Below are 16,340 nucleotides of genomic sequence, written 5' to 3' on the forward strand. Positions count from 1 at the left end.
CTAATTAAGGAATTGTTTGGGAAAAATGTCATACCCTTATAGCTCTATAATTTCTTGCAGACAGATGAATAATGACATCAGTGTTTAAGTTTTCCTTTTTGTTAAAGAGTCTATGCTAATGCTTTCTTTTTTTTTTTCACAGCAATTTTTACTATTTTTTGCAAGGAAATAACCAACATGTAAGCATATCGTAAGAATGCCAATGCTTTCTACAGTTGGGTCCATAATTTTTTGGACAAAAAACACAATTTGTGTAGTTTTGCTTCTGTACTTCACCATAGTGGTTTTTAAATCAAACAATCAAGATTTGATTGAAGTGCAGACTTTCAACTTTTATTCAAGGTTTTTTTATTTATTTTTTTTTCTTATAAAGAAACTGCATTAACTGTTCAGCAATTACAGCCATTTTCAGAGGCTCAAAATTAATTGGACAGTTGACTGACAGGCAACACAGAACTGTGTGAAATCTGAATTCAATTTCAGTCACCACGCCCAGGTCTGATTACTGCCAGACTTGTTGAACCTGTCTGAAAATTTCAAGTAAGCTAAAAGATCTCAAAAAGGAAAACATATTGCTGGATGTTTCTTCTAATGTGTACAACCTTCAACTTTTTTCTGCTGTCTTTAAGACCTGATGGTCTGAGCACTTTCCTTTTCCACTTCAATGTTCACTGCTAAGTGGTAGCTGACTAAGATGTAATTGTGGAAATTAAGCTTCGGCCCACTGAATGTTTTACTCTTTTAGTTATATTTAAATCAGCAGAAACTGAATGATCCAAGACACCTGCTGGTTTCCATCATGTTCAAGCTGATGACTAATCTTCCTTACTGCTTCTCCTGTGTGCTTCCAGCTAATAGGCGGATGCATCCTGGCTATTGGCATTTATGCTGAGGTGGAGAGACAGCAGTACAAGACCCTGGAGGGTGTGTTTCTGGCCCCAGCTATCATCCTGATCGTACTGGGACTCATCATGTTTATTTTTTCATTTATTGGCGTCTTGGCTACACTGAGGGATAATCTTACTCTGTTGAAAGTGGTGAGTGGTAAATTGTCCTAAAAATGAAGTGGTCGCTATCATTTTTAATCTGTAAATTTTCTTTGCATTATTGTGATGGACGGGTGACCTGTTTACCATCCAGCCCCCCTAAGTTTGCTAAGCACTTAAGAAAATGGATGGGTTGATAATGACACCCTTTCAAAATAATACTGCAGCTATGCTGAAAAAATATCAGTGAAGGAAGAAGAAAGAAGAGAAAGTCACTTGACTTAGGATATAGTCACACAGGAGAAATTATCATTCTCCAGCCCGTTGGTGAATGGTTGCTGGAGGTCGTTTGCTGTTGCTACATGAAATTGGTTGCAAAGATACGGTATTAGATGCTGTACCGAAAACCTACCCACAATTGCTTTGGTTGCTAGCAGATTGCCGCAGTTGCCCGTAGTTTGCATGGAAGATGCCAACTTGTCTGCAAACACTGGTTAACTATTTGCTAAGCAGTACTGAAACTGTGGAGAGCGCATTGCAGACCAGAAACGGAGACCGTTCACCTTCAAAATAAAACGTCCGTCTTTTGAAATGTATTTGTTTCAGTAGTAAAAGCACAACTTTTACTTCAACTGCAGCAGTCCCTTAGTTGCCGAAGCAATCAAAAGGAGGTTTTGCAACTGATTTCATCTAGGCCAGCAAACCAGCCAGAAACTTCCAGCAACCACTTGCCCAACCACTCAGGGAATGCGTATTTTCCCTAGCGCCTGGAGGTTGCCAGGAGATCATTGACTGGTCTCTAGGCCTGTGTGAGTGAGGTCTTAGTGGTGACAAAGTCATTTGACATAGTGCACTAAATCAAGTGATTTTCTTTTTTTTTTTTTACTACAAGTGACCATATTCATGAGATGCAAGACTTGTGTTTGAATAAATAAAGGTCAGTGGTATCGAGGGTCTGGATAAGGACAGGTACTCTAAGGATTTTGAGGTTATAATTTGTCAGACTGCAGTGATCGTTAAAGAGCAGCATGTTGGCTTTTGTTATACTAAAACATAAGAAGAAATGCAATGAATTGTTGGGTGAAAAGTGATAGTTGTGACATAAGTAGTCCTATTAGTAGTAGTCTCTCTGTAAAGTTACAAAACACATCTAAACCATTAAAATATGCACAGAAAGGAACTTTCAATAATCCTTGGGAAATTTTATCTCAGTTTTTTTGCTTGTTTTGAACTCCAAAAAGTGTATTACGATGTGATTGCACATGTAGAGTATATAATGTGTAATTTCTTTTCTCATATCTGGTTTGTCACAGTTCATGTACACCCTGGCAGTGTGTCTGGTTCTGGAGCTAGTCGGAGCAATCTTGGGGGTGGTGTTTCACAACCAGGTGAGCTGCCTAAGGTGTTAATCAGTTCCCTACTATTTTATAGTGAAGGCATGTGTTTTATTTCATGTAGCGCAGAACAAGATAACAGCCAAAGCTTCATACACCAGCAGTCTCACATTCTGCTTACTATGAGAAAGAGATGTACACTAGCCAAGAAAAATAAAGCCAGAATATATTTTTAAATTTGATTTTTTGAGTCTCATTCACTTTAACGTGACATAAATGTGCATGGTAGTATGAATGAGTCTGTTAAGAGCTGTTTAACTGTGACCAACTGCAATAAACTTGCATAGGATCAGAATTAGTATGTTTAAAGAGTATGTCTTTTTGTTATAATATTTTGTTACCGTCTCTCTATTTTGCACTTTTAATATTCCTCTTAATTTCCCCTGTTGTCTTGCTTATTGTCTCTGCCTTATGTTTGTCTCTCCATATATTTGGTGTCATCTGCTCTTTATATACAATCCTTAGAGAAACAACTTCCTCCAGCACAGGTCTTCATCACAATCGATACTTTGTATTCAAACAAAAAAGACCAGAAGGAGGGACTTTACATGACTTAGAAACTCCACATAGTCGTTTAAGATGTAAAGACTGGAAAGTTTGTCACTTAATTGTTGGAAATCACTGCAGCATTGAATGTCAAACTGTTTTCAATAATGCTCTGCAGGTGGGTGATTCAAAATGCAAGGTCTTGTCTAATGTAGAGGCCCCCGACCCCGAAATGTAGAACACCATTTAATGAATCCTGATTAAACAAGAAGACTTGAATGCCTTCATTTGCTGTGCTGCTGGAAATTCCAATTCTAACTCATTTAAAACTGTTGTTAATGTAAAGGTTGTTCCTGCTGCTGCTTCACACAAAGAGATTTTAATGATGTGCCATGTGAAGGCTTTGATTATGAAAAGCAACAGAAATTTATTTCTCTGTTCTTTTCCGGGGACTCAGTTTTAAATTTAGTATAAAGGGGAAAAAAACTGCGGGAGACAGTGATTCATCAGCAAATTCTTAAATTAACAGATTAAACAACAACAACAAAACACATTGTTATAAAATTTAATTTATGTGAGACGAATGTTCTTAAACTCCAACCTCTTAATGATTTGACTTTATGTAAAAGAAGCAACAGGGTTCTGTACACCAACAGCATTGTTTATTGTGTTTTTATTAAAACAGTTTAAAAAAATCTGTCCATTTCACATGAATTAAATGTGATTTTTATGTATACAGTAATTTAATACAAAATAATTTCCCTTTGCACCTTTAAAATACACTTTGTGGCTTGGGTGGATCCAAACTAAAGAAGGTTGTTCAAGTGAAATTAGGAAACTTTTGTAACCTATGAACTTAAAGTTTCAATTTATACCATCGTCACTAAAGAACAGCTAACATTGGTAGAAAAAACAAAAGCTATAAGGACCACAAAGGTATGTAGGTCCTGAAGATCTCCTTACAAGCTAAAATGAAAATAGAACCACTGGACCCATTAAAGCACACACACAATTAAAAACTATTCGACCACAAATTGTTGCTGTGGTGGCTGGAAGGTGTTTAGAGGAAGAGAAAGCATGCCAAAGGTCCGGTCCCCTCTATTGGTTTTTCAGTTGTTCACACCAGACCAGTTACACCAGAGGGAAGAGCACAAAGCACCGTGAGTCACAGATCATTTACTCATCATAACTGGCATGAAGGGGGTGATAACATTGACATGACTTATCTCCTTCTCATTTACATGTTAGAGCTGCGTGTTCGTTGGGCATAAAATTCCTCATATTATTTTTGTCAAATGAAAACCTTGTGATGTATGTAATTAATTTTGAGAAAGAAACCGTGATGGACTAGTTATTAAAATTACAGAATCAATTTGTTGGGTGCTTAGACTTAAGGTTAACACACTGTCAAAGGATAATGGCTAATATGGTCATCTTAAATATGATTCATGTTAATAAAGCAAACCCCACCAATTCTCTGCCAAGATATTAATGTCATTGGTTTTTCTTTATTTATTTATTTTTTTAAGCTTTCTTCCATAAATGTATTAATGTGGATCTGTAGGGAAAAACTTAGGAATGCTTCTGTCTTCTCCCGAGAACAGTTCTCCATCACACAGTTTTGTTCATACGCTACACCCCTGCCTAGTTTTAATAAATTCTGCCAAGTGGTTTTGCATAATCTTGCAGACAGACAGGTAAACAAAGGACAATGAAAACTAATTTCCCTGAGGCTCCACCTGTGTGGTAGAGATGATAAAGGCTTCTCTTTATTTTACGTGGATCTTCAGATGTGTTTTCTATTTTTTTTTTTTGTTTCTTTGTTTGTTTTGCTTATGAATTCTTTACATAGAAATAACATGATTTCTGTTTCTTGGCTGCATATGTCTTGTATTTCTGTGTAGTATTAGATTTTGGTTCCAGCTTTTATTTGATTAATATTCTTTTTTGTGTTTTGGTCTGGTCTCTCTGTCCATCAGTATTCAGTTTTCCTGTTTTTCTTCTGTTTTATCTAATGCTTCAGTCACATTCAGGAAAACAGTGGCTGTAGACCACAGTACGGACAAATTGATTGCAACAGTGTGCAATGAACATACAGTCTTGTTGCCTCGGAAATGTTTGCTTCAAAGATGGGAACCAGGTCAGCAACCGCTCACAGTGGCTGACTTCAAAACAGCAATAAGACAGAGTCAGTCTGCCATCAATTTGCAATTCAGTGGGGTCACGTTAGCAATTGCATATATTTTGTTTGTGATATGGTGATTAACAGGGATAAATTGGTGAAAATCACAAATCTGTTGCTTTCTACTTCCACAGAACTTCACATTAACTACTGTTTAACCACTAAATCCAGCAAGAACCTCAGAAACAGAAATTCTTCCACAAATAGTGATGTAATTGCTGCAGGGTGGGAATCTAACTGAAAAATAAATGCCTCTTGGCAACCAGTTGAGTTGAGTCCCTTATTGTAAAGCGATCCCAGATGAGTTGTGCTCATTGGTGCAGACTGACTCATAATGATTGCAACATGTTAGCAATAGAATAGAATAGAATAGAATAGAATAGTTGCCTGGTGGGAGGCAACTTGTGCAATCACCGTGTGACTGAAAGTGGTAAGTAAGTTTTGACATAGCCAAGCTGTTTCTTGTTTAGCTGGCTTGACAAAACCTAAAATTCCTATCAGAGATGACATTCGCCAACTGTCGTAGGGTTCTTTCATAAACTCCTCCCAACAGGTGAGGCAAAGAGTGTAGGCATAGTCAGAAGATGTTCTCAAGGTTTAAATTATTCTGCTGGCCTCCCAAAGTGCACAAAAAGACTGTTTACAAAAAAATTAAAAAAATTTAAAAAACAAAATACTTTATATACAAAGTCAAAGTGACTGAACTGGGTTCCTCCATAACTAACCATCAGAGGACTGACAATCCAGGCCATGACAGCCGCCCTTTAAACCAGTTGTCCCCTCCCAATAGGCAACATGTTTATCCATCAGAGATATCTTTTCCCACTTCTTGCTCATTAATCCAAACTATATTTTGCATATTAATTAGGCATGTTTCTATAGACATTTACCTGTACCTTAAACAGGCTACTTATGGGGAAAAGAAGTTCATGTGACAATAATAACGGTGTTTTTAACTTCCTTGGCGCTCGTGAGAACCGCGTGAATGTGCCTCCGTGTCCACAGGCAGTGACGGAGTTGCTCCGTCACACCAACCTTTCCATTTTAGGCTCACTCATATAAAATGTTACTTGACTCTTTGTTTCACCTGCTTTCTGCTCAAAGTAATGCGACTGAGTGCCACCTGCCCCTGTCAGAAGAGCATCATTAATCTTTTGAATCAACAAGTTATTATATTTTATTTAATTCCCTGAGTTCACTCTACATGCTGCTCTTTATTTCTAATGTTACAGCTGCACATTAGAGCTCAGAAACTTTTGAACATTGAAGGTTACTTGTTGCATTTCAGGTCTGACACTCTCCCATAGCCTGGGCACATGTAACTTTACAGCGCAGTTTCCTTTGGTGGTATTACTATCATGTGGATCAACAGGTATGAAATGTTCAGAGCAGGACAGAGCTTAGAATCTTCAAAAGAAAATGGGCCACTGGCACTTTTAACCCAGTTTCTTTCTTTAGCTGTAGTTCTACAAATGAGCATATTGTACTTTGGTTTAAATGTGGTGGCCTTGCACCAGCAGATTCACTGTCAAGACCTGATATGTTCAAGAGAGGGAGAAAAGAAATTACATGAAAAATGAAATCTCTTCTCTGTTGCTCTAATGGAGGGGTAGTGGGTGCAGTCTTAATTCATTATTGTCGGTGGTGCGCCAAAGAAAGAAATGGGGGAACAACGACAGGTCTAAGCAGGGGAAAAAGCCCAGCACTTTGGCACCGTCATCTCCAATGAACTCTAAATAAGACTAATGTATCAGAAGCACAGTGGAGAAATTAGTGGAATAAATGAACCGTTCCCTAAATGAAAACATTCAATGAAAAGCTCTCAACAAATTCTCTCAGGAGACTTACAAGTTATAAATATTTATTCTGAGTGTCTCGATGGGCTTATACATTGAACTAATGTAACGCCACAGCAACAGATTGTCTCTGACAGATGTGAGCGGTCAAACTCTCATTTTAATATTCTGGTTCAATGAATCAGTCACCTTGACTTATGAGAGCATTTCCTTTCCACAGGCATGTGTTTGACACGCTGATTGTTGTGTACTGAAATACCCCCTAACATAGAGGGTTTGGCATAGCAAATGGTTTTGGACAAATACGATGAATGTGATAACCTGATCTTCTCCTCTCCTAGTAATACTTGCTTTTGCTTTCATTCTCCTTCACAGACGGTGGATTTATTGAACAAGAACATCCGAAAGGGCATAGTAAACTACTATGACGACTTGGACTTCAAAAACATCATGGACTACGTTCAGGAGAAGGTAAGGTGACTTCCTGTCATTTGATAAATGCCGCTTGTGATAAAAAAATAAAATAAAAAATTAGCTTTTACATACAGAATGTAATAATTGCATCTTTCTACTAGTACCTACTCAGCTCGGGTTTTTAGGGTTTTGCATTAGGTGGTAGTACCTGGTGTGATGTCACAGTAGTGACATCCTTTTTTTTTTTTTATATACAGTCTATGTTAATAATCCATTGCAGTGGCGACAAAACCTGATTATCATTAAAGCTGAGGATTTGTTGGCATAAACTGCACCACCAGTGAACCTGAATGCTTACTGAATGTTAAGTGGTTAATGGCATTGCTGTGCACTGCTATCAGAGTACACCGAGCTGCCGTACACATAGCCTGAAGCTGAAGATCTCTTTTCCATGTTTTATCCAGCATATGGTAATGCATTGTAGGGGACATCAGATTGGTCACACGCTGAAAATAGCAGCCAGCAACAAACTCCTCGGGAGTTTGTAGCTGGCTGAGGAAGCAAATGTTCCATAAATCTGCATGCTACAGGCCTTCATCATTTTAAGGAATGTGTGGTGTGGAGCAGGATTGTGGCTTGATTGCGTGATAATTTGGGGTGCTTGAATTCCCTAAAGCCATTGTGTGGCAGGTGATTTGGTAGTTTATGGAATGGGCTGAATTTTGCACACAGTTGCAGACTGGCAGATTTAACAGCCTTTGAGCATTATCTATGAAAGTTAAAGTGACTACAAGAAAGATTTTTGTGGTTTTAATCACCAGTGTTACTGGATGGATGTAAAAATAAATGAGGTCTGTGTACTTATTATGATTTAAGAAAAATTAGAGTCTATCCCAGCAGTCGTGTTTCATGTTTTCATTCTTTCATATTGTTTACACCAAATTCTGACCGTGTCATCGTAATGTTGCAGCATAAATCGAGACTCGTCAGACCAGGCAATATTTTTTTCAATCTTCTATTGTCCAATGTTAGTGAGCCCGAGCAAATTTTAGCCTCAGCCTCCTGTTCTTACCTGATGGGAGTGGCGCCCAGTCTTCTGCTGCTAGAGCCCATCTGCTTCAAGGTTCAGCTGGTTATATGTTCAGAGACGCTCTTTTGCATACCTTGGTTGTAATGACTAGTTATTTGAGTTATTGTTGCCTTTGTATCAACTGAAAGCAGACTGACAATTCTCTTCTGACATCATCAAGACATTTTCACCCAGAGAACTGCTGTTCACTAGATATTTTCTCTTTTTCAGACCATTCTCTGTAAATCCTAGAGATGCTTGTGTGGGAAAATCCCAGTAGATCAGCAGTTTACGAAATACTTAGATCAGCCCGTCTGGCATCAACAGCCATGCCACGTTCAAAATCACTCAAATCACCTTGCTTCCCCTATTCTGATGCTCATTTTGAACTTCACTGGGTCGTTAACAAGCAGTTAACAGCTGTAACCAATAAAGTCCATGAGTGTATAAGCAGGTAATGCAACAAAAATTTAAGTCTTTCTGTTTCACCAGGAATGTTTGTTATTGCTTAAGGGGAAAGAAAAAAGCCTTGAAAATGATGTTTGTGCTTGGTTGGTCAAAAATGCACTTTTTTTTTTTTCTTGTATTTACTTTTGTCAAAGATCAGCACAGCCTTGGCAAACTTGTAGTTTGTTAAATTCGAAAGCAATTCCAATTCATTATCTCTTAAAACATAAAATGAGCCTTGAACAGCTTTGTAACAGCAAACACTGCCTGTAAATTATTTTTCCTGCCATGGTGTAAAGCTGCTTACTGCCCTTGCTGCCCTACTCTTAGTGAGATTTAAAAGTTTTTCTAAAGGACCCCCCCCCCCTCCCAAAAACAAAAAACAAAAAAAAAAACAAAAAAAACAAAAAACAAACAAACTAAGAGGTACTAAGACTGTTTCCACACCTAAATGGGTTTTTATCTGTGTTTATGAGGTTGGTGCCAAATTCAGTCACGCATTTGTGTTTGCGTCAAGCCAATGGTGACATTTCATATGTCGTGGGCGGGTAGGGGAAGATAACTGAATGGAAAGTTTAAGTTGTTTGTGTGAGTATTTCACTGCTCACACTGGCTGTGTGCGTATTGAGCACGGATCTGTATCTAACAGTGTTTTTAATGTTCTTTTTAAAATGTAGATTATATAACCAACTATTTTGGATTTTAATGTGTTATATTTGCTGTCATCCTGTGTTCCTGTTGAACTCTAGAAAGCCTCATACTCAGATGGAGGAAAACATTTCTAATGTGTTTAGATGACACCTGCTTATATATTGTCACTTGAATCTTTTTTTTGTGTCATTTGAAAAAGGTCCCTGTATGAGCCTTCCTGGAAAATGCTAGGTATTTTAAGTATTTTAAGTAGGAACTCAACAGGAAGTGTCTTATAAAAAGCCTTATTTCAGACCATGTCCCTGTTTATGTGTAAATAGATACTGATGGTTTAGATGGTGCTACTTCCGAACCACCTGTCATAATTACTTGTCAGGATGAGTCTTTAGGCTTGAAAACACCCTCATGCCCAACAGTCTGAACAGTTGTTTCTGAATCCAGAAACTGAAACTGACAGCCCAACAGTGCACACACTGTGTAGTTGAAGCAGGTAGGATTTAACTTCTTATATGTTTTTTTTGTTTGTTTTTGTTTTTGTTTGTATCCACGCTGGGGACAGCCCATGCCAGACACATGTTTTCTGGTTTTCCATTTTTCTTGAATGTGTCGTTTCAGGAATGCGTCATGAAATTTCAGTTTGACACAACGTTCACTTGGGCTGAAGGATGAACTAATTAGATTGCACTGGTCAAATGTTACACAAATGTCTAACAGGATAAAATAATATAACGTATAATATAATGTATTTTAAATCCTAAAGATTAAAGTGCAACTTTCATAATTTTCACAACTATGGCTAATTTAGAATCTGAAATTAACTTAACATTTATAGTAATGGTAAACTCATGGAAAGAGATATTTTAAGTCAGTAAGGACTGGAACTAATTGAATAAAAAGTAATTTTTTAAATATACAAATAGGTATATGAGTATTGTTTTAAGATAGGCTTGAAGCAATGTGAACTTCACCTTAACAATTGTAAAATCTGATGCCATACAGGTCAGGCGATAATCACTTTTATGCATGAGATCAAACTCTAAACATGCTGAATCATACAGTCACAGTTAAAATGAAAAGCATACTCACTGTCAATTCGAAGGCTTTATGTACTATGACATAATCAAAATAATCTGTCATTAAAATTTTAAAATTGGGTAAATACAACTTCAAATGAACTACAAAACATATTACACCATGTCATTATTAATAAGCAAAAATGAATCCAAAATGTAAAAGCAGCATGCAAAAAACAAAGTGCACCCTTGCCCTCTTAATTTTTATGGAGGCAATAAGTAGCAGCCAGGTGATGCTAATCAAATTCATTTGATTAATTGATCATCATCAAGTGTGAGCACCTCCTATAAAAGTAGAAGTTGTGGCAGTTCAGCATTCAGTGCCAAGGAGTAAAGTTATAAGCAATAATCTTAAAGACGCAGCTGTTGCTGCACATCAGTCTGGAAACGGTGATAAGGCCATTTCTAAACATCATTCTGTAGTGAGAGCAATTATTCACAAGTGGAAAACATTCAATACAGCTGACAGTCTTCGCAGGAGTGGACATCCCAGCAAATTCACCCCAAGGTCAGACCATGCAATGCTCAGAGAAATTGCAAAACATCGATAAAGAGATACATCTCAGACTCTGCAGGCCTCAGTTAGCAATTTAAATGTTAAAGTTCATCACAGTACAATCAGAAAATGACTGAACAAGTTTGGCTTGTGTGAAAGGATTGCTAGGAGAAAGCCTCTTCTCTCTAAAAAGAACATGGCAGCATAGATTAGGTTTGTAAAGTTGCATCTGAACAAGTCTTCTGGAACAATGTCCTTTGGACAGACGAGACCAAAGTGAAGCCCCCCCCAACATGGCATATCAGCGCAAACACCTCATAACTCCATGATGGTGGAGAGGTGATGATTTGGGCTTGTTGTGCAACCAGAGGACCCGAGCATCTTGACTCATAGTTGACTATGAACTCCTCTGTATACAAAAGTGTTTTAGAGTCAAATGTAAGGCCACCTGTCTGACAGCGAAAGCCAAAACTGGGTCATGCCACAGGACAATGATCCCAAGCACAGCCGCAAATCTACAATAGAATGGCTGAAAAAGAAAACAAAAAAAATCAAGATGCTGCGATGTCCCAGCCAAAGTTCAGAATAGAGATGAAGACATGCACAATCCAAAAATGTCTGAGGAAGGGCGGTTGTAGCCCGAAGCATTACTGATATTATGCTTTTGTATTACCGTAAGTTATTACTCAGGTGCTTTTGCTGGTGTGCGGACTTCTTTTTCCTCCAGCTAAATTTCACACCTCAACCCAAATGAAATGCTGTGGTGTGGGACCTTAAGAGAGCTGTGCACAAACAAATACCCCCAAACCTCAATGAATGGATGCAACATTGCAAAGAAGAGTGGGCCAAAGTTCCTCCACAATGATGTGAGAGACTCATAAGGCCTCACAGAAAATGATTACTTCAGAATAATGCTGATAAACTATTCTAAAGATGTGCGCTTATTACAGTTTTCACTGTTAATGGCTCCTCTTTTGGCACAGATAAGATGATAAATGCCAAACTAAAAATTATTAATTTTTGCCCTAATCTTTTTCGTTTGAAGCATTGTTAAACCTGTCTTTGGTGATGGAGTCCATGTGTAAGCTTTTTGTTCCTGCTGTAAAAACATTAGGAAACATCTCATTCTGAGCACAGCATTCATATATAAGTGGTGGGTCATATCATATCTGGTATTAAGTTGATTTCAAGCTGACCTTTCTATCCAATGCGCCTCAGTATTGTAATGGAGATGTGACATTTATTCCACCAGAAGAGGATGCCTCTTTCTTCGCCCCTGCAGAGGAAACAGAGGGGGCCTTTTTCTCATACAATTACATACATAATTTATCAAAATAGTTGTCATAATATTGACCACTTCTTGGTTTTATTGCCAGGAGCTGCAATTTTTCATTTACCTCATTAGATAACACTGTCACCACTGCAGACACCTTGCCTCATAAAGACAACACAGCTTGAAAACTGCACATCATTTGTTAACCACAATCTGCTCTGCAGTCACAGTAATACGTGCCCCCACAAGCACTGCAACAGGGTTCTGTTGTGTATACCAAGAATTGTTAGAGAACTTCAAACAAGAAAGCCATTCATTCATTTTGGCAGACACTCACTATCTTTTCACAGGGCTGTATATTTCACTCAGAAGTGATCATGCATATTTATAAGTAAATTCTGGATTCATCACAGAAGACATTGGTGCAATTTAAGCAGGGCAGTTTTGCATAGACATAACAAATTTCATTAAGAGAAAACTCTGTGAGCATAATATTAAAATATATCCAGTGGTGTCTGTCAGTGAAAATATAATAGACACCATAATACAAAATGCAATAACAAACAAGAAAAGTACAATACCCATTAATAAACCTTACACACATCCACATCCACACTGATAATCTTTGCCTTCCACTTACAGAAAACATTTGAATTCATTTATGTGGGTTGTGTAGGTATATTAAAATTATATTATGGTTATGTATATATGTTATGATTGTTTGGAAGATTCGCAGACCTGAAAACAAGTCTTTACCCTGCCTGCATATTCATCCATCTAATAGATTACAGGTTAAAACTGTATCTATATAATATACTGACTTATTACAAAACTCGGTCTTCAATGTAAATGTCAAAATAGCATAATTTCCTGGGAAATAAAGTTAAACTCTAAAGATGTTTTCACAGATCCTACAATAACTATATCAGTCCCCTGATGGTAAAAAAAAAAGTATATTCAGACACAACAAAAATTCTTGCCTTTGGGTTGTGGGTCAAGGCTGAACAGGTTCTTCCATCAAGCTGTTATCCTGTTAAAAAGTTTAAGCCACTTGCAAAACATCTAGTTCTTACCGCCTTGTGCATCCCTAAGAAAACTATCTTTGTGAATTGGAAATTAAAAAATAAACTGTGTATTACTCAATATAGAAACATATTAGTAGCTCACGTTAGTTTAGAGAGATTGTCTGCTTCTTCTAAAAAACAATTGGATGAATTTGATTCTCTCTCGTTCCCGCTGTTCAGCTCCATTACTTAGTGGAGGTGGTTGTCTGTGGATTCTGCTCCTGGTGTGCTTTGTAGGTGGCCCGCGGTGGCCTCCAGGGCCTGCATTTATCCGGTGGCTTCCTGAGACTGGAGTCCTGTGGCTGTCTTCATGTGATGTCTGTGCGTGTTTGTCCTGGTTGTTGGTGGTGGGGGGCTTGGGTGGGTCCTGCCTTGCGGTCTTGGGGTGTGGGGCCTGGGGTGCTTGGGGTGGCGGATATTGGCCCTTGGCTGGGTGGCTGGTCTTCTCTGTGGGGCTCATGGTGCGGGGTCTGGGCCCTGGGGTCGCCCGGTCCTGGTGAGATCCCTCCCTGCACTGTGGTGGTCTCTGCTGTTTACTTGCCTAAGACCCCAGCCACACAGGCCTAGGAACTGGGTGGTAACTGTCTGGCAAACAACCAGTTCCCCAGCTTGTTGCAAGTGGTTGTTGGCTGTCACTGTAAGATTGATTGCTAAAGCTCCAGTCACACAGTTTGAGTCTGGTCAGCGACCCCACTAGGTGGTCACAGAGGTATACAGTGCTGCACCGAAAACCTCCTCATTTGGGTCATTAGCAGATTAGCAGAGTCATCCATCATTTTTATGGAAGATGCTAACTTGTCTACAAGCACTTGCCAAGAAGTTTCCAAGCAGTAGTGAAACTTTGAAAAGTTACGCCTTTAGAAACATTTAATTTCCAGTTGTGCAGTAAGGCACAGCTTTTACTTTGAAGGCAGAAGGTCTCCAATTTTAGTTTGCATTTCATTCTTCAAGGTTTCACTTCTGCTTGGTGGTTAGTTAACGAGGATTTGCAGACAAGCTGCCATCTTCCATGCAAACTACAGGTGATTGCAGCAATTTGCTAGTGACCAAAGCAAGGTGGTTTTTGGTGTAACACCCTCTTTGTGACTGATTTCACCCAGTGACAGCCAGCAACCACTCAACAACCAGTTGAGAAATTTTGCCTTAGCAACCAAAGGTTGCCAGTGGTTGGCTGTCTGGCCTCTAGGGTCATGTGTCGTTCTATTGAATAACTGCAGACTCTACAGAACTCTGCTGCCAGGCTTTCAACTAGAACAAGGAGACAAGATAATATCACTACCATTTTGGCATCTTTACACTGGCTCCCACTATGTTTAGAATTGATTTTTAGATTCCATTGATTTCTTTGAAGGTGCTTTATGGCCTTGCACCTCTCTACATCTCTGACCTCTTTGTAAGTACCTATGCACTAAAGGTCTTTTGTCTGTTCCAGGAGCCTGGCTGAAAAGTAAAGGGGACAAAGCATTTGCAGTCAGGGTCTTGAGGCTTTGGCGCAACCTGCCTGGGGAAAACAAGTCATTCATTTCCTTTAAGTCGCATCTTTAAACATAGTTTTGATGAGAAGGCGTTCCCTTCCCTTTTAATTTGAAGTGTCTTTTTATTTTCTGACACTTTTGTTTTGTGTTGTACCTATGAAGCACTTTATAATGTCAAGCTAGAAAAATGGGATTATAAATAAAGTTATAATTACTGTTTTTACAGTATCAATAGTGAATGATCCTGAAAAGTTAAGCAAATTTTTTGGGAAAAACATTTTAGTCTTTAACCTATAATCATACAGTCATTATGTTGCTGTAATTGCAGCCAACGCTTTGAGCAGTTGGCTCAGCCGGGCAATTACCCATGCAGTTAGTCACTCAGTCTGTGTGTGAACAGCCCATCGTCAGTCAGCCGGACAGCAGGACAGCAGGACATTCTTCCTGCAAATGCTTAATTCCTAAAGATATTCCAGTAATTTATCCAGGAAAAATATTCCAGAAATCCACAGTTATAAAAGCAATCTAGAACTACCATCTTGCTCTTGTATGCCACTGCTAACCACTTGAGTTATATATTTTTGTGAGGCCATAGTCACTTTTGACCACTTTTGTGCAAATTTCAAGACATTAAAAAAAGAAGGGGGAGAGAAATCCTAATATTTTAACCTAATATTTACCAATCACTCCATGAAGTGCCTCTAAATGTCACATTGCCAGTTACAGACCTATGGACAGAAGGATAACCCCAGAACATAACGCTTCCAGTCGTGGCTGTCACCAGTGCAGAGTCATAAAAATAAATGAGGAAAAAAGTAATGAATAAATAAATAAACGGTTTATCTGTGACACCAGCAGAGGCAGACATTATTGTAACAATTTAACAAACTGTATTTGATAAAGATGTAAAAATTTGTTACGTCACTCTTAAATTACTTTGCATTTTACTTTGAACTTAAGTAAACAAACTGTTGTGTAATCGAGTCATCACTCTTAAACATCAATTTGGAGTCGCAGGAGATGGATGTGTTTTGAAAAGGTGCTTCAGTTTTATCTCAGAAGGCTGTGTAATGAATTGAATATGACAATCTGCTCAAAGATGGAATTTAGATTGTGTTATGCTGCACTGTTGCACCTGTCAAACTGGAAACTCTCTGTTTTGTTTTGTTTTGTTTTTAAGTTAAAGACTTTATAAAGTCATACTTTCTTTGCCTCCTTGTGACCTTTCTTTGGGTCTTGACCCAAGACTGGAAACAGCTGTGCAGAATCACACCAACAAGAAGAGGGAGTATTGCTTTGGCACACTGGCATCATATCAGCATACTGATCACACCGCCTGACAAAGAGCGTCCTCATATCTATTCATTTATTCATCGTCCCTCTTTATCTCTTGTCTCATTCCCTCTTTCTGTCTCATGTTCTCCCTCCCAGTAAAATATTAGAATCAGTAAGCGACTACTAAGCAGAGCTGATAGCACTGGGTGCTGCTTGGCTCACTGTTTACCGTCTGAGGCAGCTGTGCGGTTGCTGTCTA

The 16,340-nt window shown here is 38.5% G+C and overlaps 1 protein-coding gene across 2 annotated transcripts in view; it reads left to right on the forward strand.

The window, feature by feature from the left end:
* tspan15 (tetraspanin 15) overlaps nucleotides 1-16,340 on the forward strand; it is a 43,813-nt gene that overhangs the window by 12,703 nt on the left and 14,770 nt on the right. For both annotated transcript variants that reach the window (XM_030724754.1, XM_030724763.1), the window contains exons 2-4: nucleotides 852-1,037; nucleotides 2,300-2,374; nucleotides 7,220-7,315. In XM_030724754.1, coding sequence (XP_030580614.1) covers nucleotides 852-1,037; nucleotides 2,300-2,374; nucleotides 7,220-7,315 — 357 coding nt within the window. The remainder of the gene's footprint in view (nucleotides 1-851; nucleotides 1,038-2,299; nucleotides 2,375-7,219; nucleotides 7,316-16,340) is intronic.

This window comes from Archocentrus centrarchus, chromosome 3 (genome assembly GCF_007364275.1).
Source record: "Archocentrus centrarchus isolate MPI-CPG fArcCen1 chromosome 3, fArcCen1, whole genome shotgun sequence".
NCBI classification, from domain to species: Eukaryota; Metazoa; Chordata; class Actinopteri; order Cichliformes; family Cichlidae; genus Archocentrus; species Archocentrus centrarchus.